This window comes from Nelumbo nucifera, chromosome 4 (genome assembly GCF_055504915.1).
Source record: "Nelumbo nucifera cultivar China Antique chromosome 4, China Antique-T2T, whole genome shotgun sequence".
Classification (NCBI taxonomy): domain Eukaryota; kingdom Viridiplantae; phylum Streptophyta; class Magnoliopsida; order Proteales; family Nelumbonaceae; genus Nelumbo; species Nelumbo nucifera.
Genome location: NC_142652.1, coordinates 5621920 through 5642799, shown reverse-complemented (window position 1 = coordinate 5642799; position 20880 = coordinate 5621920). Strand labels below are relative to the sequence as shown.

Below are 20880 nucleotides of genomic sequence, written 5' to 3'. Positions count from 1 at the left end.
GTCGTTGGGAGAGTACACTACTGTATCCATCTGATGGATACAAACTTGTACATTGTACAGTTCTTTACACCAATTTGAAACAAACAAGAAGAATACAAAATAGATTTACAACTATGAACCCATTTTATATTCATGAATCGAGCGAGAAGAAGGTATTTATGTAAAGTAAAGTATATATTATAGTGCAAACAAAACAAACAGAGCCTATCTTGTTGCAATTTACAAATGAAAGTTTATTATTATTATTTTTTTGCAAATAAAAGTTGTGGGGGATAATTATCAAAGGCTGATGGTATAGGGATCTTCATAATTTACTTCTTTTTTTTTTTTTTTGTATCGAAAAAGTATAAACAGGCCCAAGGCAAATTTCTGATTTTCACTACTGAAGTGTAAACATTCAAATGTCAATAATCTATACTTTATTTATGAATGTCCGCCCATGAATATTGGCATCAATGCCGCACTTACGCGCGGAGCCGTCATTCTCCCTAAAATTATTTGTTTTAGAAGTGGGATATACGATTATCAAATAAGGGAGGTTTACCCAATATTTTTTTGAAACCTGGCGATGGTCAGGAAGCTTCTGATATTTTACTACTACTACTACTACCCAAGGCGAGTTCGGGATGTTTGTTGTTGTTTTCCCTCCGGTTCCCTGGTTACAATACTGAAGCAGTGAAGACTGAAGTGAGAGCATAGGATATTTTATCCATTCCCGCCAGGGGCGGCAAAATCGGGAGTCTACTGTCTGAGAGGATATTACCTTTCGTAATGTCTGTCTCTGCCTCGCTCTTCTCCCATGTCTCCTCCGTCATCACATCTCGCCTTGCGCCCTCCGTAGTGCGCTCTCAACCCGCCTCACCGCCTTCTATCCCACAGAGCCCTAACGTTATTCCCGCGCCTTCCTTATCCTGTGCCCTCCAATGTCCACACTTCCAATCGTATGACAATTTCCTCTCTCTAGCTCTATCTGTCTAACAACGTATGAGATTAAAGGAATTAAACTTAACCTTTTGTTTGAGTTTAATTTGCAGGTGCTCTGGCTGCACTCACGAGTGGAATCTCCACCGACCGGTCATACTCGATGAAGTGGCCGATTTCTTTAAGAATCTCGGCATTTCCGGTTTCAGTTTTGATAGTTGTAGATTGGTAAGGTCCATGATTGGTTTGCAGTGCTTTGCATTTCTCTTCATTTCGCTCAATCAAGGGTTTGTTTACTGTTTGAATCTCATAGTGGGGTTGGAGATGCCGTGCAAAACTCGCTATTCGGGGTTCATCGGCTAGCCCTTTGATTGGATTGTATCAAGAGGGTACACATAATGTCGTTGATATTCCACTGTGTAAAGGTTAGGTTAGACTGTTAGAGTTCTTTATGCTCTTTTTGTTTTGAAGCGTTTGAGATTTTGAGATATTCTTTTTTCTCCGGTTAATTTTGATCTCTCTTATATTTTTCCTCTATCTGGCAGCTCACCATCCTAGCATTAATTCTGCCGTTGAACTTTTAAAACAAGGCAATATCTCTCACACGGTTCTTTTTTTCCTAGTTTTAAGTATTAATTCCTCTATTTGTTTTATTGTCCTGTGCTCTTTATAAAAAAATTTGCTTTGTTTAATTCTGGTCTTGTATTCTCTTTTCATTTTGCTCAGGTATTACTGAATTGGACGTGGAGCCTTATAATGAAGATGAAGGGACGGGTGAGCTGCGATACGTGCAGGTAAGCAATAATGCTACTGTACTAAAATGGTGATGTAATATAATTGCATTTATTTTTCTTTTTGTTTTTTAAGTGTTCTCTTTAGAAGTGTAATGGGCGATGGATGCATGCAGATGGCCGTAACGACATACAACACATCCATCCCGGCTTCAGAAAGATACCGAAATGGTCAAATATAACGCATGGCCTTATTAATTTTACATTCTAGATTCCTTTAGTTTTTTTAGGTTTCTTAAGTCTTAAGCAATTTGAAGGGTAAGCAATAAGAAAAGAGACGACATTACTGGAATTGCCTATATGTTTCCAGGTAAAGTACAGGTTTCGTTGGTTTGGAATTCAAGAAATGAGAACTCACCCAGTTCAGAAAAGTTAAATGCTTTGGCCAATGTAAGATCATTTTAGTCCGTCAAGATTGGTTGAATTATTTTTTTCCTTTTCTGCATCTTTTCCTTACAGATGATGTTTCAGTTGTGGTTTACAGTTCTTATGGAGGAATGGTGGTCCTAGTAGTAATATCCATCTAATTCACTCTGTTTGGGTTAACTTTCAGACATCTACTAACAATGTGAGTTTAAAAAAAAATAAGTACAACTTTTGTTTGTCAATAACTCTTCTCTTCATTTGTCAAATGTTAGACTACATTTTCTTTGGGTGTTTCTTGATTTACAATAATGGATTGGTATGGGTTGCTAGTGGAAAATCGTTTTTTAGTTTTCTGTAAGAAAAATGGAATGGGTTCTGTTTATCAAGCACTATTCTTTTCACTTGTCAAGTGGATTGGTATGTGTCTGTTTATCAATAGATTTGTCAACTTGTCAAGTGAGCCTTTTCCAAGTTTTTCTTGATTGACAGTACTGGGTTGGTATGTTTTACCATTAACATATTCTTTCTTACTTGTTGAAACTATTGCTTGGGTTCAACCAAGCTATATTCTCTATGGTTACAGAATTACAGATGACTTAATATACATTGGAACTACAAACAAATATACAATTAAGAGTCCGTTTGGTTTGCAGTCAGAATTGGAATGAAATCCATCAGAATCAGAATCAGAATGGTCTATTGACTCTATTCCTCCCACCTGTTTGGTGTAGATGGGAATCAGAATTGGAATCAACTGGAATGGATTCTCATTCCCAAGGGAGGGGGAGGGAATGGCCATTCCCTCAATGGGGGAATGCCATTCCATCAGGAATGGGAATAGGATTCCGGTTCCACCCAACCAAATGGTTGGACCATTCCGGTTCCGATTTCAAACCCCTATTCCTACGAACCAAATGGACCATAAGAACTAGCTGATGCATGCAAAGAGGTAGAAGAGAATTTTAGGGGTCATGGATTCAAGATGACATATCAAAAGCGTCATTCATGGTTGTGAAGTCATCTAGACGATTATGGGCAACAATGGGGCACCTAGTCGTCTAGATAGTAAGAATTTTGTAATATAAAGAACTAACTTGTGGCTAGTTTCATGGTTTTACATACCATTTAGCATGCATACTTATCGGAAAAATAGTAATTCTCTTTGGTAAGAACATTAAATTCCCTCTCAAAATGTGGCAAGTCATCATATCTAAAAGATAAAAATCTCTTAAAATATATTAATTTCATTATTTTCAAAAATAATACTTCTATAATAAGTTTTTAATAGCGAAATTTCATATTAATTAGTAACTAAAGTTGATATTCTATTATTTCTTTCCTTCTCTCTCCTCAACCCCCCCCAAAAAAAAAAAAAAAAAAAAAAAGATCTTCTTGGATAATTTTGGGATGGCATTTGATTCAAACCTTTTTCTCTATGTCAATCTAAGCAAGATCTTTTATTGTTTCTTGATGGTTGCTTTTATGCAATTTATTTTGGAGCCTTTTGAGATGTTCTGGTTCATGTCATTTGAGGATTTTGGAACTTGACAGGCGTTATACTTGTGCAGATAATATTTGGAAATAGGTGGAGGCATCTATTGGGAGAAAGTAATTTTTGGGAACATGTTGGAGGCATTGATATATCTTTGGCTCCATCCAGCTTTGGTCAGGCAAATACAAGGGTAACCCAATTGTATATTCCATCCGGATTTTTTGGCTTTCCACCTCCAGGTTCAAATGGAATTTTAGCATTTTACAAGTGCACAGAATAGATTAAAAGTTCCAATAGTTTAAACAACGAAAATAATGTATAGAAGTGGTGAGCCTTCATGGTTATTTACCATTACAGCAGATAATGACCTTTATAATGGTAGTCATTTTCCTACTCTTTTCTAATTTTTGTTTATGATGGATCCTTCATTGTTGGAATATGGTATATTATTTATAAATTCTATTGAAACACCCATTGATTAAAAAAATAAAAAAAACTATGGGAATGCTGCACTCCATGGATTCCCTTGAACCATGCATCAAGTGAGAAACAGGGAGTAGTGTTCTCCTTAGCACTACTCTACCATAGATTTGGAAAATGGTAACTAAATATTATTAAACCTTATATAAATTCTATAACTTTTCATATATGACTAGATAACTTCCATTCAAATGAGATATTATTTAACTTTGGCATTTAAACATGCATGGGTATGGTTGATGTCCTAGACTATTTAAATTTAAATGCCAGTATTCATTGTTATAGCAATTTTAATTAAAACCATAATGTTTATTACTTTTAGAGTGGGCTACATAAAGGGCATCTACTTCATGATTAGGTGTAATATTGTTCCTAATGCAATGATTGGATAACAAAAATGTGGGATGCATAACATTTACTGCAATTGGGATTTTTTTTTTTCTTTTGAGAAAATTTAACCAGGATTCATTAAGAGAAAAAGAGGTACATGAAAAGATGTACAAAGCAGGGGAAGAACCCCTACAAGTTACAAAGGAGGAAGCTTGTCGCCATACAAATGCTCTAAGAACACACCACATTTAGCTAAGCCATCTGCTGTATGATTGTGTTCCCTAGGAATCCAAACTAAATTTACATTTAGGCAGTCCAAAGAGTCCCTAGCCTCTGCTAAATGGCGACTCAATCTTCAAGGTCCCCCCCTCTTTGTCTCTTAACCATTTTATAGTATTTGCTGAATCACCTGCAATGATTATATTTTGGATTCCCAAACTTTTTATTATTTGGATTCCTAAATGGCGACTCAATTTCCAAGGTCCCCCCCTCTGTCTCTTAACCATTTTATAGTATTTGCTGAATCACCTGCAATGATTATATTTTGGATTCCCAAACTTTTTATTATTTTGATTCCTGTGAGAACAGCCATTACTTCAGCCTTCGTGGAATCTGCCAAACCAATTGGACCGCTAAAAGTCCAGCAAATGTTGTCCCTTTCATCATTTAGTGTTCCTCTGATACCAGCTAATCTGGGGTTACCTAAAGCACTTCCATCGAAGTTTAGGATCATCACTCCTTCACTGATGGGTTCAGGATATCGTGAGGATGATTGATGGAGGTGAGGGAGAAATAGAAAGGGGTAAGCATCTCTATTGAGATCATTGACTGAGAGTCCTTTGAACAGGTCTGAGTTCACTGTCCAGAGGTTGCAAAGGTAAGAAATGAAATTAGCTCCTCCAGGGGCCTGAATTTATTGTCAAAGAACCGTTTGTTTCTTTCATCCCAAACTCCCCACAACACTGCATGTAATACTGATTACCAGTAAACTTTACCCCTTTTACTTAAACCTGTCCATAACATGCTTTGGTAGCCCAGCTGTAACCTGCCATTTTCAGGAAATGGAACCAAATCTTTTGGGTGAATTTGCAGTGAAGGAAAATGTAATCTGCTGATTCACCTTCACTGAAGCAAAAAAAACAAACATGAGGGGAGATGGACAGTCTTCCCAAAAACATTTTTTGCAAGAGATCACAAGTGTTTAATTTCTGGAGACAAGCTTCCCAGGCAAAGAAACAAAGTCTTGAGGGGATGTGGCTACATCAGATCTTCTTAAAAGGAAAAGAGGGATGTTGGCCATCAGCAATCAAAACCTTGAACATAGACTTAGAAGAGAATTTGCCAGTGGGGTGCAGGGTCCAGATTCGGGTGTCAGAATTGGAGGGGGAGATGTAGGCTTCTTTAAGGGTCTGAACTAAGTCTATTAATTCAGAAATTTCCGAATCCCTTAGGGGTCTTCTGAGTCGAAGGTTTAGGGTGTTCTCAACAGTTTTGTCTGGAAGGCAGGAAGAAATAGTGGCTTCTTGGTCAAGGGTAAGGTTAAAAAGTCTAGGGAAGGAGGCTGCAAGGGTAGATCCCCCCCACCAACGGTCTTTCCAGAATTTTATTTTAGAGCCATTTTCCACTTTGTATCTTATAAAAGGAAAGAAAGAAGTATGGGTGGAGATGATACCTTTCCATGGATTTGTGGACTTTATCCTGTTCAAATGGAGATTGTTATTCCACTCATTTACATTTGATCCATATTTGCTTGAGATGACAGCTGTCCAAAGAGCATTGGGTTCTTTAGGGAACCTCCACAGCCATTTACCTAAGAGAGAAGAATTTTTCTCTTTTAAGTGCTCAATTCCCAAACCACCTTTCTCTTTAGGCTTGCAAACTTGTTTCCAACTGACTAAGTGACTTCTCTTTTCCCCACCTCCTTCCCAAAGAAAGTTCCTTTGAAGCTTCTCAATCTGATTTCTGATTTTGGTTGGAATCTGGAAGATTGAAAGGAAGTAGACAGGCATATTTGCTAAGGAGGCCTTCAAGAGAGTAAGCCTTCCCCCTTTTGAGAGATAACACTTCTTCCAAGATGAAAGTTTATTCTCACATTTCTACACCATGGTCTCCAGAAATTGAGAGATTTTGGATTCCCTCCAAGAGGCATCCCTAGATATGAGATAGGAAGACTCTCCTCTTTACACCCCAACAAAGATTTGAAGCTCTCCAGAAGTTCCACTTCCACTGAGTTAAGAGCTACTATAGAACTTTTGCAAAAGTTAACCTCTCAAACTAGTGATGAGTTCGAAACATTCAATTATCCTTTTAGTGTTTGTGATGTTGGTTATGGAGGCATCCAAGAACAAAATTATGTCATCAGCAAACTGTAAGTGTGAAATGTGAATTTTGTCCCTTCCCACTTCGAATCCTTTCACCAAGTTATGTGTCATCAGCAAACTGCAATTGAGAAATATTGGTGCTATGGATGCATTTGGTTCTTTATAGTTGGGCAGAAAACAATGCCTTTTTTTTTTCTCAAAGGGGACAGAAATATAATTAAAACATTTCAGATTGAATCTTTCTTCTCTAAAATGAAACTAATGGAGTCTAAATATCGAAGTATTTTTATTATTGAAAAAAGTTTTGGCACTCTGTAGACAAAGACAGGTGGGCAGTGCTACATTGGGATTACTGGTGTTTAAAGTGTTGTTCTATTAAGAAAATATTTTGATACTAATGTCCCTAACACCCTCCATCTATTAGTCCAAAACAATATGATTGTAGGGTTTCTCCAATGAACGTTTTGTTTGGGCCTCATCTAACCATCTACATATCATTTGTATTTTGTAGGATGCAGGTCCCATCACTCACTGCCCAAAGATAATCATTAACTGATGATTGGAAAAAAGCAGACTGAACTTAAATAGTTTGTATTATGCTTGAGATATTCTGTTCATGAAGTCTATCTTTGCAGGCTTTTGATTCCTTGCTCCGGAAGTTACAAAAGTATGTACCCTATGGAGCATCTATTGCTGATCTATATGCAGGGGCTGGTGTGATTGGATTATCATTAGCTGCTACTAGAAAATGTAGGCAAGTACCAAGATGTCTTTAATCTATTGCTTTTAAATGTTTGAATGCCACATTCTTCTACTAAAGTATGAGTTGCGATTTAATTGAAAGAACTCCCTATTTGCAGGTCTGTGAAATGTGTTGATATTAATAAAGAGTCAAAGCTCTCTTTTGAGAAAACAGTTGGACGCTTGCCAAAATTTGTGGATTGCAGTATCAGCTGGCATCATGCAGACACTTCAATTGTCAGTGTTCAATTAGCCTCTGATTTTTTTTCTTAAGTTTGGCAATTTGTTGACATATTGGTTTATATCATACTATAAAATTTTTTTAATGATGAAAAGTGTCTAAAAACTTCATCTTCCAAAGAAAACTACCCACTTTTTAGTTGCTCAAGGGAAGTTCTAGGGTGGCTAAGAGTTTATATTTATGATTTATTTTCTTTGGTTGTATCAGGGACCTCTATCTTGGCTTGAGGGAACAGATGTAGTTGTTGTTGATCCTCCTAGGAAAGGGTTGGACCAATCTCTTATCAATGCATTACAAACTTTAGAATCATCTGAGCATAAAGCTGCAGCATCTGAAAGGTAGTTATTTTGTTAAGTGTTGATTTGGTCAATGTCTAGATTAAATTATGATTCTTGAGGAAATTTGGGTAATTGATCTTCTGTAGTACTATTGAAGTGATTAATACCTTTTACTTGTATTCCTCAGTTCCTTTTTGAAGGTAAAAGATGAAAAAAGGCCTTGGATTCTACGGGCTAGAGAAGCAACTGTTCAGATTGAGAGCAAAAGTCCTTCTGAGAAAAGTCATGCATTGCCTCAAACTCTTATCTATATAAGCTGTGGGTGGGAAAACTTTAAGGAGGTATTTCTGTCCTAATAGAGTAGTTAGTTTTCATTATGGTTATGAAATCTCTTTCGAAGTTGCTGATAAAAAAACTCTTTTGAAGTTGGAAATGCGTGTATGTACATAATTTCTAATGCGGCAGGGTTTTGAACAGGATTGCAAATCTCTGTTGTCTAGCAAGGCATGGCATTTGGAGAAAGCCCATGCTTTCAATTTCTTTCCAGGCACTAACAGGTATTTCATCCCGTTTGATATATTATGTCTTCTTACTTGGAAATGTTGATATATTAATTATTTTCCCTTTACTCATGTTTCCAAATCACAGTTGTATTTGGTCAACTGCCTTTATGACTTCTTTCTACAAGTGGTTTTCTAGATCGAGTAGAATTGTAGAATGTGCATCTCTCTTTGTAATTCCCTTCTTGCAGAGACTAGTTCCAGGCCGTTGTTTTCCTATAACAAGTTTTGTTTCACGATGCATAAAAAAGTCCGTCTTTTTGAATAACCATTATTCCTAATAATACTGTCAAGAATAGTTATATTTTTATATTTTTATCATAAATATCTTTGAAAATAAGAATCTAATTCAAGTAGGCATGGGGGGAAGTGTTACTTTTAGACTTTTGAACACACAAGCAGGGATATCAACACCTTCCTGCCTGCTCTGCATTTAGGTGATAAATTCAGAGTCTCATGGATCTTATCTTTACACGGAAAAGAAACGGATAATGGAAATTTTCTTAAGTAGGAGCATCCATGATCATGAAGCTTCCATCTAAAAATTGCATCTGTGAAATCCATGATCATGAACTATGGATGCAGCATCGAGATTCTGGCCGTGTTCAAACGGGGACCAGGAATTAGCGCCAAGAAAAAGAAAACAGGAAAAAAGAAGAAGAAAGCACAGAGACAAGATATTCTTGCCAGAAACTAGAAGTTCAAAAATGCTGCCTCTTTTGTTCACATTCAAAAATTGAATTTGTTTATTCTTGACTAACCTGTACGGAAATAGTTATATAGATTAAAGTTGTACATACTACTTTTTGCTAATTGAATTTTGTATATCCTTCTGTTTCTTATTCCTATTGGAAAAAGTTGATACAGAATTTTGTGAGCTTTTAGTTTGCTCACGTGGAACGAAAATTTTCAGATTCATTTTTTACAAGTTCAAATAAAATGAAATCATCATCGTAATTATAAGAATCATTTCGCTTATTGAAATCTTGAAAACACACTGGATCATACTTCATTGATTGCCCGTTGACTCGCCTTTTTTTTATGAAACGTACGTTAAGTTCTTTCAACTGAAATGAAAGATTTCATTCCAGTCAGAAATGCAGGGAAATGATCCTCAAACCTTGCCTGGTCAAGACTCACATTACAGGAGAGTCCTGTAAAATCTACGAACTTGGATTAGCTGTTCAGCTGCCTGCGGAACATTTTGAATTCAACTGCTGACCTACAACAATTCAAAATTGTAAACACCTCCACGGCTCCACCTATAACACTGATACCTGCCAGTGAATTGTATCAATTCCGAACTGGCACCTACCATGGTGGAGTTAAGATTTTTGGGGGTGGAAGAACGGTAAAAACCCTTAAATTTATAGGCCTCACTGTGAAAGGTGTGGGTCCCATGTATTTTACTATTAGTGTTGAATATTGCCATTGATTCCACAGTCCACTGAACAGCCATCTCGTTTAATTAAACCTACACGATAAATCCTGAATGAATTTATAGAAAGTATGGACAGGCCCATTGTAGATTTCTGAATTCTACTGCAAATCTATAAACATTCAAAATGTTAAATACTCTCACTCTACACACTAATGTTCCATGAATTGGTATCGATTCTGAGCTGGCACCTACCCAAAATGTACTCCTGAAAATTCTAACCCTGGGCTTAACCATCATTCTCCCATGAATTTACTTCTGGGAGCCCAGAATTATTGTCGTGGAGTTAACAATTTGAGCAAAAAAATGACCTGGTTGCTATCTGTACTTTGAATTTCAAAAACTGAGTGGAAGTGAGATTGAGACCAGCATTCCAGGAATTGAACTGGACAAAAATCACTATACCAGCATTCCAGAAAACGTCAATGGATTAGAGCGTATGTTTGGTTCTATGGGCATTTCGTAAGGGGTGTTTTGATAAACAGTGCTATGTCGTCACCACACCAGCATTTATCCCATCATACCAATTTGTATGTATTGGTATTGATAAAAGTTGGTCTTGATTTATGTGCATACTAAACATTGGGGAAAACTTCATTTTAACACTTTCCCTAAAAGGGGAAGCATTTATTCACTGTTCTGATGATGTGGTGCCTAGTTGTCAATAAACGGTTTATCAACCACTTTTCTCGGTTTTGATGCCAAATCAAGTAAAAAGTTTGCAATTGCACTCCTTTTGTTTTACTACACCTAAAAAAAATTGAAGTAGGCAATGGAAATTTACATGGTTGATGGAGGAATGGAAAATGAGATGAAAATTATAGGAAAATAACGGAAACAGAAAATTGGAAAAATTAACACACACAGTCCCTCTCTCTAGGATGAATTGATGAAACTGGAATACATTTATTCTTGACCAATAAATAAACATGGTAGGAAATAATTATAAAGATGAAAAATTTGCATACGTATTCGTGGCTTGTTATTGATTGACGAAAAAAGAATCTAAGATTGATAGAGTTCAAGGAATACAAAAAAAATGAAAATTTTTCACTGGTTATGAATAATGTATCACTCACTTTCGTTCTAGTCCCTTACTTTTTGCTAGATGAGAGAAGGCACTTAAAATGTTGCTGGCTCTCAGGTCTTGCCTGGTCAGAATTCCCACCACAGGAGAGATCTGCAAATCCAATGCACAGTTAATGATAATTTAGGGGGAAAAAGGAAAATTTGTAGAATCTGGGAAATTTCACTTTGCATACAAATATGCAATTTCATTTAGAATTGCAGAACAAAAACTTATTTGGTCCCTGAATAAGCCTGTTTGATTTAGTGTTTTATCTTTGTTGTCTCATCACTATAAATAATTAAATTTCAGGGCTTATGTTTGTTCAGGAATGGGCTTTCATTTTCATACGAGGGGTGGAGAATAAAAACCTATTATTACATCTACTACGTAAAGAGAGATTTGAATTTGATGGATTTTTACTTACCCCGGCTGCTCGATACTTGGGTATAATCAGCATCTGGCGGAGCCCAACCTGCCGGAAGAGCACTATAGCCTTCGCCACTGACATACTCTCCACCACTGTATATGGGGTGGTGTTGGTAAGGGGATGCAAATCTACATACATTTCCATCTCATCCTCCGTTATTGCCACCTCCTCAATCTTTCTCCCCCTCTCTGCCAGTACCGCTGAAGTAAATTTCTCTCTTACTTTCCACTCTTCTGTTCTTCTCGGCTCGCTCAGAAACCATTTCTCATTCAGTGCTGCGAGAAGGTGTGCTCTCAGAATCAGCCCATGCAGTTCTGTTGTCCCAGGCCCAGCACTAGCAGCGGGCAGACGCAGCCCCACGGGGTCGAAGGGATAAATAGCTTCTTGGTCAACCACGGGGAAACCATTGTGTTTGGTGTTTCGCAGTACCTCGACAATACGTGAGACCTTCTCCACGCCATGAAGGGTGACTACCGCTGGCTTGGAATCAGCAAGTTCACCAACAGTGAGGTTCCTCATCCAGGGCTCAGGGTGGGCTTCCAAGAAAGGTAGGCCTTTCATGTTCAGCATGATCTCGTATATGCTTGGGTTGAAGTAGTCCCCAACTGTTTTGGCAATGAGCAGGACGATCATGGTTATGGGGAGCAGGAGTAAGTTGTTGGTGAGCTCAAGAAAAATGACACAGAGGGAGACAGTCATCCTCATCGAACCGGCCATGAGGGAGGCAGCACCAAGGACAGCATAGAGTCCCTGGTCAATGCTTGTGTAGGATCCCATGAAAAGACCAAGCAGGCGGCCGTAGCCAGAGCCCATGAGAATGATTGGGAGGAAGAGCCCTGACGGAACAGCAATCCCGAAGGTGAAGAGACCCAGGATACAGTAGAGTGCAAAGAAGATGATAAGGGATAATGGGTGGAGTTCTTTTTGGGTGGAGGTGGAGAATATGTTCCGGACGGCATTGTCATTGCTGGTGTGGAGGAGAGTGGCCAGATCATTGTAATAGCCAGGTGGACAGTTGAATTGCCTGAAGTTTCCACTCCTGCTGTTGGTGGGACACTCTGTGTCGGGGAGGGAGGGATCACAACGCGAGCAGCCAGCGAGAAAAGGCAGGAAGTAAAGACATGCAGAGGTAAATAGGGAGACCATGATACTGAGGAGAAGCTTGTGCAATCTTCCTTTCCTGCAAAATACAGCAGGACAGGACAGACGATAAAGATCAATCAAACCTGTAGTAATTAGTAAGCTGAAAGGTTGCAATATTATAACTGGTGGCTATTATGGCGTCAAAGCAATTTTCTTACTCGTTAACGAGACTGTAGAGTCTGAGGACCTTATGAAGAAGGTAATTGTATATGCTCCCCAACACCCCACCAATAACTCCAATCACAGTGACGGAGATGAGATCCATCGCATGGTAACTTACGGAAACTGAGCTTACATCGAACATGATCAGACCTCCTTCTCCGAACAGCCCACAATTCCCAGATCTGCAATACTCCATGAACCCCCTGAGCACCACCACCACCACAGCGGTGCTGAAGAAAGTTCTCCACAGAAGGACACTCCTCCACCATGTTGCAATCTCTTCGAGAGCAAATAGGACACCACCTAGAGGGGCTCGGAAAGCCGCACAGACACCGGAAGCTGCGCCGCAGGTGATGAGATCCCTGCGGTCCCTGTCGTTGTTGAAGTAGCGCAGCCAGCGCCATTTGAGGCGGTAATTATCTGGCCCACCTTGTCCTACCAAGGAAGCAATGCAGGATCCAATGTGTACCAGAGGTCCTTCCTTTCCTAGATCTAGTCCAGCGGAGACCGCCCCGATGCTCCCAACGATCTGAAAAATATCAAGGTTTTTCAAGTTGAATCTCAATGCCATATAAATTAAGGATGTTTTACTCGACACGCTTCATCATCTCTTCTTCCAAATTGGTTTCAGAATGGAATCAAACTCATGAAGGGCAGCTGACTCGGTTTGGAGAATTCAAAAGTCTGAAACAGTTTTTGTCTGAACAAAGCTCATATTTCATATCTTAGGGAATTGGACAAGCTCCATATATGAGCTCGGAAATGCTTCTGAGACAAAACTCAGGCTCGGAACATGTCAATTCCAACTTAATCCTAAGACCTGATGGTTCTCTGTCTGAATCCACTGAATTATTGTCACCAATCATCTAACAATTAAACTATTGTAACTTCCTCTTATAGAACCAGGATTGTTAATTAGGTACGGTGAATTGGAATTATCACCTAAAAATGCTTTTCTGATCAATCTCAAAACAGAGCTGTTTTCCTGTAAAACTGTCTGAAAACTCAAAACACTGCATTTCTGATTGAATGAATATGATCCAAGAAATGCTGTTGGGGAGACCTTACCTTGACAATCAATGTTGAAGCACCAAACATGTTGGGTGTATTAACACCATTCAGATAAGCTTTGATCTCCGGTATCCCTGGGCCAGCCGCAGTAGGTGCAAAACAAACACAGAGGATCGCAGCGACCATGGTTAACGCCAGATTAGCCCCCGTGAAATAGAGGAATCCCAAAACATATCTGCACAACGATCACCAATACAAAAACCTCAATGCAAATCCTATACAGATTGATTAAAAGATTCTCTGGTGTCAACACAGTAGAGTTTGAAATACATATATAAGATGACTCAACTTCTTTTGGTAACCAAATCAGTCACAGCTAGAATCTTGAACCCAGAAATATTTTCGACGGCGAGATTGATGAAGGTGGCAACAATCCCGGTTAGAAGACCAACAAGGAAGGCGAGCGTCCATTTCAAGAATATATATTGCAGGACTTGAATCCTGGATCGGCTTCTCCAATCATGCTTAAAGAGATCGTTCTCATTAATCCTGCATCACGAGAGAATGAAGAAGAGAAGAGCAAACAGTTGTTTATGGGATTATACGGAACCGATCATCACAAGACTTGAACTGCAGAGATAGAGACGATCGTGGTGATCTTACTCATAGTCCAAGCTCTCCATGTGGGTGACCTTAGCTCCAACCATAGCTAAAGGATTAGAAGGAAGAGTTGGGCTCCTCTTTAGGAGTGTCTGGTGCAGATAATTGCTTTCAACTTCTCTTTCCCCCCCTTCTGCTCGTCCTCCCATGTTGTGTGTGGCTGGTCTTCCATTAATTGTACGAAATGAAGGAATATTGCTGTCGTGAAGAAGGCCAGTACGAGCTTAGCTTATTGGTTCTAAGTCTAGATAGAAACAAAGACACAAACTTAATAATTATGTCGTGTTTGGTTAATTCCTATTAATTTCTTATCCTCCCTTGAATGATTGATGTTTACTTCACCTCTATCATTTACTTAATAATAGTGGCAAAGTCAGTCTTACTATGCTTTTTCTTTATTACCATTAGGATTTAGCCTAGGAGTTGAAATGAATAAGAAAAGAAAGAAAAAGAGAAGACTCCCAACCTTCCAACGTTCCAGGATTCAGTTAGACACTCGAGTGTTGACTGTTGAGAAAGAGATTGGCCGATACAAACAATAACAATGATGTATGTTGTTGGGCTGGACCTATAGGACGCGTAGTTTCATCCACCCATGGGCCCATTTGGTCACTAAAACGGGTGACACTGACACATACTACGGTTGACCCATTAATTACTGTTGGTTAAATCCAACTGTTTGGATTTCAGATTTCTGAGGTGGAACGCAGTCCACTTATCCCTATTGCGTGTAAGCAGTGCAACCTGCAACGCAACCAATGAAGTTTGAAGTTTGAAGTTCTGTAATTGTTTGAGGCCCACGCAGTTACGTACAGGAAAAACACGTGCAGGGAAGAGTCTCAGATGAAGAAAGTGGATGGAGCGGATAAAACGACCCTTGAGGTGATGGAAGGGCTACCTCATCCGGATCCGGATCCGATACAGATGAATGATGTTAATATTATCTCCGCCTCCGCTACAACCAACCAGAGATGGGAGAGATGAGAGAGATGAGCAACTCGGCAGTTGGCATCTTCGAACGATGTTATTGTTTCTGGTATTTAATGAATGTCGAACACAACCCTTTGTTTTAGTTTTATAGGACACAAACTTTTCCTACTTTTGAAGAGTGGGAGTCTAGGCTCTAGGGTCTCCCCACCAACCACCATCCCACAGCCTTCCTTCCTAAAGTAATACAAGTGTATAAAACTAGAAAATGTATAAAAAAAAAACAATTCATAACTTTTCTTCTTGAACTCACACCCTCCACATCCTTTGAGACTGTTAATAACTCTTTCAAATATGTTAGAGAGCGTACACCTCAAATATTCTAACTTTTTTTTTTCTGTTTGATCTCTCAACGGTTTCATAATCCAACCAAAAGTCTTACCTTAATACCATTAAAAATCTGTAACGTCCAAATCATCTTTCATTTTCTCCTACCCATTCATTGAATTTCTTCCCACATTTTCTACATTTTTTTCACATTTACCTTCTCCCCAAAGATAATTTTGGGCTTCTCCAGCAACATTTACCTCCAATTCCATCCTGCCGACATAATTGAATTCCAAGAGTATTTGTTAGTTCAGGTAAAGAATATGCAGTAAGAATGATTTATACATCACTTTGCAGTAGGCATTACTAAGAAGGATGTACATAAAAGTGAGCTTGTGATGATAAAATGGAGTTACCCAATAGCAAGGTTCAAAATATCGATACATCCGATACGTTGGTATGGGCGTATTGGGCGAACCGATATAATTTTTCAGGCCCCTTTTTATTTTTTTTTCTGCAACCGGTTGAGAAGGGCCGGTTTAGGTCTCCTCTACCCCCTGAACTAGTCAAACCTCCGATACACCCACTATGGGGGCATATCGGCCGATACAGGCCAATACGTGTCAATACTTTGAACATTGCCCAAGAGTAAGAATTAAAGTATTAATATTGTCGTATCGGACAATTCGAATATGGACACGCTTTGAAAACATATGGATACTGACGAAAAAACATGAAAACAAATGGATACACTAAAAAAATGAATATAAATTCCATAAATATATTATTAACATTAGGTTTAATATCAAAATAGCTATAAACAATGTATAAATACATAACAATTTTATATTTTAAAAGTATATATGAAATAATATATTACAATTTATATATCAAGATGCATAGATATCATACAATTTTATTAATATGCATCAATCAAGATAAAAAGACATATTATATAGATTTTTATAAAGTAATACATGCACAAAGCCATTCTTATCTTATTTTATATTAAAGTACAAGGTACAAAACATATACAACTATTATATTTCAATTATTATATCATTTTTTTCTATTTTAGTACTTATAATTTTAGCATTAATAAAAATGTCAATTAAGAGAGAATTCTCAAAATTTTGATAAACAGTATTTTTATTTTTCTAAAAAACAAATATATTATTATAAAATGCAAATCAAATTATTAATTGATAATTTATAAGAGTAAGGAATGGTACTTCTGGGTCTCCTCGATCCTCAGTCTCTCATTATCATACACTTGGTACACATACATATAACTCGAGATAAAGCAGCTTTTCTCAGTCTTGTTTTGGTTTTAACCTTGCGAGTTTAGTTGGGTCGTCCACTTTGGCTGCAGATGGGAATAGACCGTCCATCCCTGGCATTTGACTAAAACAGATCCGGTTAGGGTTGAGTTTTTATCAACACCCATTCATGGATTATCAATAACATCAATCAGCAGAACTAGGACTAGCTAATTTATTATTATTATTTTTTTTTTATTTCACGGATTAGTTTTTCACAGAATTCTGGACTTACTGTTGGAACTTGGAAGCACACCCAGTTTTATTTAATTTGTTCTCTATCCGTCTATCCATAAATATATTATTATAATAAAATTTGATTTCAGACATTTTATACAACCCAGCAACGAGACATTGGCGAAGAGATGGGAGAGCGCAAGATGAGAAACAGAGACATGCCAAAAACTTTGGGAAGGTCCCCTTCCTTTTACCACCTGGAGACCACCCATACGGAAAAAACTCAAAAAAAAACAAAATAAAACACTCGTGCATGTATCTAATGTATGATATTACAATTCATAGTATACACGAACGACAGCATGCCTCCCTGAGCTTCTCTTTGCATTGTACCTTCCCCCGTTAGGCAAACGGAGAGAATGATCAGCATCTCTTGCACAGCAGCAACAGCGCCTCTTTTGGCTTTACAAATGGAGTTAAGACAAGTAACATAATTTTTGATTTCTCAACTTTTGGTGCTTTCACAATTCACATGAAGTAGCTTAGAGCTCTCTTCTTTCGGGATCCCCCTTCCCCATAGAGTTCATTCCACTGTAGCAGCTCACTCATGTTTACCGACTCAGATGACACACTAGCGCAAACCTGTTTTCATAGAGAGTAATATATAATGGGAATAAAGGGAAAAAAAAAACGGTTGGCACTTTGGAACCATGATAGTAATTCCCTTCTGTTTTACCTGTTCATGAGCATATCTGAAGTCGTCCATGCTTAGAGGCCGAATGTCTTCACTCCCACTCAGAGCTGGAGGTGGTCTACCTTCAGCCATTGCTGCAGCACGCTCCTGTCAGCAGTTCAACTAGTTAGCTTGCAGCAAACAAAAAGATTATAGGCTTTGACTGGTGTTTTAAGGTGATCAATCAAGTCAATAAACAATACTCATATATATCTGACTTGAAATCAACCAGAAGGAACTCCTTGCCAGGAGCTGGGATCTGCTGCAAGCCAATGCTGTTGCTATCAGTGTTGGACAGCCGTTTGAACTTTTGGGAATTGAGGCCTCAGCTACTTGTTTAGGGGACAGCTGTCCAATGGTGATATAAGCAACAACAGTGTTTTGGTTTACGGCATTTTTTTTTCACAGTAGATCCAGACTCCCCAGAAGCAACAAATGCAAGAAAAGGTAATAAGCTTTTCGAGGAAAAAGATATCATCTTGGAAACAAGTGAATCCTCTTCACCAAAAAAACGAATCTCTTCACCCATAAAGTCTATGGACACGACTACACGAGTAATAAGAATACAACACAGCATGAGTTTGAAAAATAATTACAACCATCAGGCAGAAAACATAGCAAGAAAAGATAAGAGAACTGATACACTTCCCCTTCCTTTTCTCTCTGTAGGAGCTTGCATAATATTCCCAAGAGTAATGGTGTTTTCTCAACCATCACTGGGAAGGGTAAACTTGAAGTGATGCTCAAGGTATTCTAATTTTCTTAACCATAACAGGAAGTAGAAGCTGATAACCAAAATTCGGTTGCATGAATTGGGTGAACAGATAGGTGTCAATAGGACTTCATAAGAAACATCTCAAATTATATCTTCAATTAACCAAAATTCTATGTATGGAGAGTCAATAAAATTATTTTTACATGTTAGGATCCTGTTTTCATCCTTTCTTGCTTTTGTTTTCTGCAAGTATCCAACTAGTGTAGCTATTCCCATGATCCTCTAATCGATAATTTCTCATTTATCAAAGAAAAAGAGCCTAACCTTCTTTTCCTTTTCCAGTATCTCTCTAATTGGACAATGTGCAGCAGTAACACAAAGATTCTGCAATAGCAGAAAACAAGTTTAAGAAATATGAAAAAGTAGCAAAATGCATCTCTCGAAACCTGAAGTATGAAAAAACACTTGTCTGAGAAGGAACAGTAAAGGTAACCTTAAGATCACTTCCAGAATATCCATCAGTCATACTTGCAATTACATCCAGATCAATATCTGGAGACAAGTCCTCCTTTGCCAGAATCACCTTCAGGATTTTTGCTCTATTTGGAGCATCTGGCAAGTTAACCATCAATCTGCAACCCATTAACAAAGAAAACTGAGGTTCATACCAAAACCCAGTTCTTGAAGAAGACAACTGGGACCAACTTAAATGATGCTTTATCAAATGAGAAGAAATCAGTTTAAGGAATATAGATAATAATGATATTGAAAGAAAATAACCAGGCTTATATATGATGATGCTTTACCTGCGTGGCAGCCGTCTAATAACAGCCTCATCAAGGTCAAAAGGTCTATTTGTGGCAGCAAGTACCAGAACACGTTCTTTATCTTTTGTGCGCAATCCATCCCAATTAACCATAAACTCATTTTTCATTTTGCGCATGGCCTCATGTTCCCCTGGATTTTCTCTCCGGCCCAACATGCTGTCAACCTTCAAGAAGTTTCGAGAAAGAGTTTGTTGGCTTGTACAAGACAAAAATTACAAATAACAAAATTACAAGATAGATGCAATAGGCTCACCTCATCAACAAATACAACACTAGGAGCAATTTTACTTGCTAGTGAGAAAACAGCTTTTACATACTTCTCACCCTCTCCAAACCACTGCAGTAAAAGGGAAAAAGATGAGCTTAAAATTAATGAATAAATTAACAGATGGAATTATAGCATTGGCAGTTTCTTGTCATTAATAACCTTAGATGTAATGCTAGACATTGAGATGTTGATGAAATTTGCACCAGCTTCTGTGGCCACAGCCTTTGCAAGCATGGTTTTACCAGTTCCTGGGGGACCAAACAAAAGTATACCCTTGCAAGGCTGCAAAAAGAGAATCGCATCAAAATTGTCGGTTCTAATATCCACAAATAAGGAAAGCAACGAACTAATGGATTATTTGAAGCACCTACAAAAAACTGATGATTGCCCATGCAGCTTTGCAGAAATCTTGAGGTATTTGGGAGGCAAGGAAAGATGGACTATATACCAATTTTAATCAAATATTTTGAATAACCTTTTACTTGGTGGTCAGATATTAATAATGGAAGGTAGAAAAGGTGGAATAGATGAATAAGTTCCCCTTTTTCCACTTCTTACAAAGAACAGTCATCTTAAGCATAAGAAGTTCAAATTGTACACACATAGAGGAAAAGCGTCCTTTCAACTCAATAAAACCTTAACCCAACTACATGATATTGGACACAGGAATCCTATTTCTCTATTATACTCTATCGACGGTCACATCCATGGTTAAGCCCTTCCAAACCCTTGACTTGCATTAGATCACTTCTTCCAAGTTCCAACTGTTAACGTGTTTGGGAGTGCTTCTCCAATGGGATAGTCACCAGCCAAATACCAAAAAAGTGCTTTTTCAAAAAGTAGCCTTCTTCAGAAGCCCATTTAGGCCAAAAAGCACTCCCAAATGTGTCTGCTCCTACTGAGGACAAGAAGTCCATCTTAATCTATTTTCCCTCATTTCATCACCTACCAAGGCTATTCCATAATCACCATAAATATGCTTATTTCCAATCCCGTTCTAGTTTTGACACTCATTCATCACAACAATGACATCTTTCCCCTCATGTTTGGACGTGTTGCTTCATACAAATTACTGATTTTATTCCCATCTTGTAGAAATTTCCTTTTAACCTGATTATATGCTTGAATCACATAAGACTTCCTATGCACTTTCACA

General features: G+C 38.1%; 3 protein-coding genes across 8 annotated transcripts in view; 1 reads left to right on the top strand and 2 right to left on the bottom strand.

Moving 5' to 3' along the window:
- Nucleotides 1–381: 381 nt before the first annotated feature.
- On the top strand, nucleotides 382–9369 carry LOC104591695 (S-adenosyl-L-methionine-dependent methyltransferases superfamily protein). Of its 3 annotated transcripts, none has more exons than XM_010250663.3 (15): nucleotides 382–941; nucleotides 1035–1149; nucleotides 1235–1346; nucleotides 1467–1511; nucleotides 1648–1715; nucleotides 1829–1883; nucleotides 2023–2102; nucleotides 2197–2280; nucleotides 3647–3760; nucleotides 7337–7455; nucleotides 7562–7679; nucleotides 7891–8021; nucleotides 8149–8302; nucleotides 8439–8518; nucleotides 9107–9369. In XM_010250663.3, exons 1-15 carry the CDS (start codon nucleotides 772–774, stop codon nucleotides 9216–9218), a joined length of 1557 nt encoding a protein of 518 aa, XP_010248965.1. In that variant the 5' UTR covers nucleotides 382–771; the 3' UTR covers nucleotides 9219–9369. The 3 variants fall into 3 exon arrangements, with proteins under 3 accessions (XP_010248965.1, XP_010248966.1, XP_088759449.1); XM_010250664.3 differs by having other exon boundaries at nucleotides 8959–9369; XM_088903323.1 differs by having other exon boundaries at nucleotides 473–941; nucleotides 3647–3748.
- Nucleotides 9370–10901: 1532 nt separating this feature from the next.
- LOC104591696 (chloride channel protein CLC-b) lies at nucleotides 10902–14645 on the bottom strand. Of its 2 annotated transcripts, XM_088903321.1 has the most exons (6): nucleotides 14435–14645; nucleotides 14122–14320; nucleotides 13829–14008; nucleotides 12757–13289; nucleotides 11453–12635; nucleotides 10902–11139 (listed from the first exon to the last, which is right to left on the bottom strand). In XM_088903321.1, exons 1-6 carry the CDS (start codon nucleotides 14578–14580, stop codon nucleotides 11035–11037), a joined length of 2346 nt encoding a protein of 781 aa, XP_088759447.1. In that variant the 5' UTR covers nucleotides 14581–14645; the 3' UTR covers nucleotides 10902–11034. The 2 variants fall into 2 exon arrangements, with proteins under 2 accessions (XP_088759447.1, XP_088759448.1); XM_088903322.1 differs by lacking the exon at nucleotides 14435–14645 and having other exon boundaries at nucleotides 13829–14006; nucleotides 14121–14260.
- Nucleotides 14646–17264: 2619 nt separating this feature from the next.
- The window catches only part of LOC104591697 (uncharacterized), a 39386-nt gene continuing 35770 nt past the window's right edge, over nucleotides 17265–20880 (bottom strand). For all 3 annotated transcript variants that reach the window (XM_010250666.3, XM_010250667.3, XM_010250668.3), the window contains 7 exons: nucleotides 19884–20006; nucleotides 19710–19793; nucleotides 19436–19620; nucleotides 19123–19261; nucleotides 18954–19013; nucleotides 17918–18022; nucleotides 17265–17823 (listed from right to left, as the gene is read on the bottom strand). In XM_010250666.3, the coding sequence (XP_010248968.1) occupies nucleotides 17710–17823; nucleotides 17918–18022; nucleotides 18954–19013; nucleotides 19123–19261; nucleotides 19436–19620; nucleotides 19710–19793; nucleotides 19884–20006 (810 nt within the window). In that variant the 3' untranslated portion in view covers nucleotides 17265–17709. The remainder of the gene's footprint in view (nucleotides 17824–17917; nucleotides 18023–18953; nucleotides 19014–19122; nucleotides 19262–19435; nucleotides 19621–19709; nucleotides 19794–19883; nucleotides 20007–20880) is intronic.

Excerpts from the sequence above, each read along its gene's own strand:
- LOC104591695 (XM_010250663.3), top strand. The coding sequence starts at position 772 with ATGTCTGTCTCTGCCTCGCTCTTCTCCCATGTCTCCTCCGTCATCACA. Across the intron at positions 1,347-1,466 it reads TGATATTCCACTGTGTAAAG|CTCACCATCCTAGCATTAAT; the intron begins GTTAGGTTAGAC and ends TCTATCTGGCAG. Across the intron at positions 2,281-3,646 it reads TTCAGACATCTACTAACAAT|ATAATATTTGGAAATAGGTG; the intron begins GTGAGTTTAAAA and ends ATACTTGTGCAG.
- LOC104591696 (XM_088903321.1), bottom strand. The coding sequence starts at position 14,580 with ATGGGAGGACGAGCAGAAGGGGGGGAAAGAGAAGTTGAAAGCAATTAT. Across the intron at positions 14,321-14,434 it reads ATGGAGAGCTTGGACTATGA|GATTAATGAGAACGATCTCT; the intron begins GTAAGATCACCA and ends CTCGTGATGCAG. Across the intron at positions 11,140-11,452 it reads CCAAGTATCGAGCAGCCGGG|ATCTCTCCTGTGGTGGGAAT; the intron begins GTAAGTAAAAAT and ends TTGGATTTGCAG.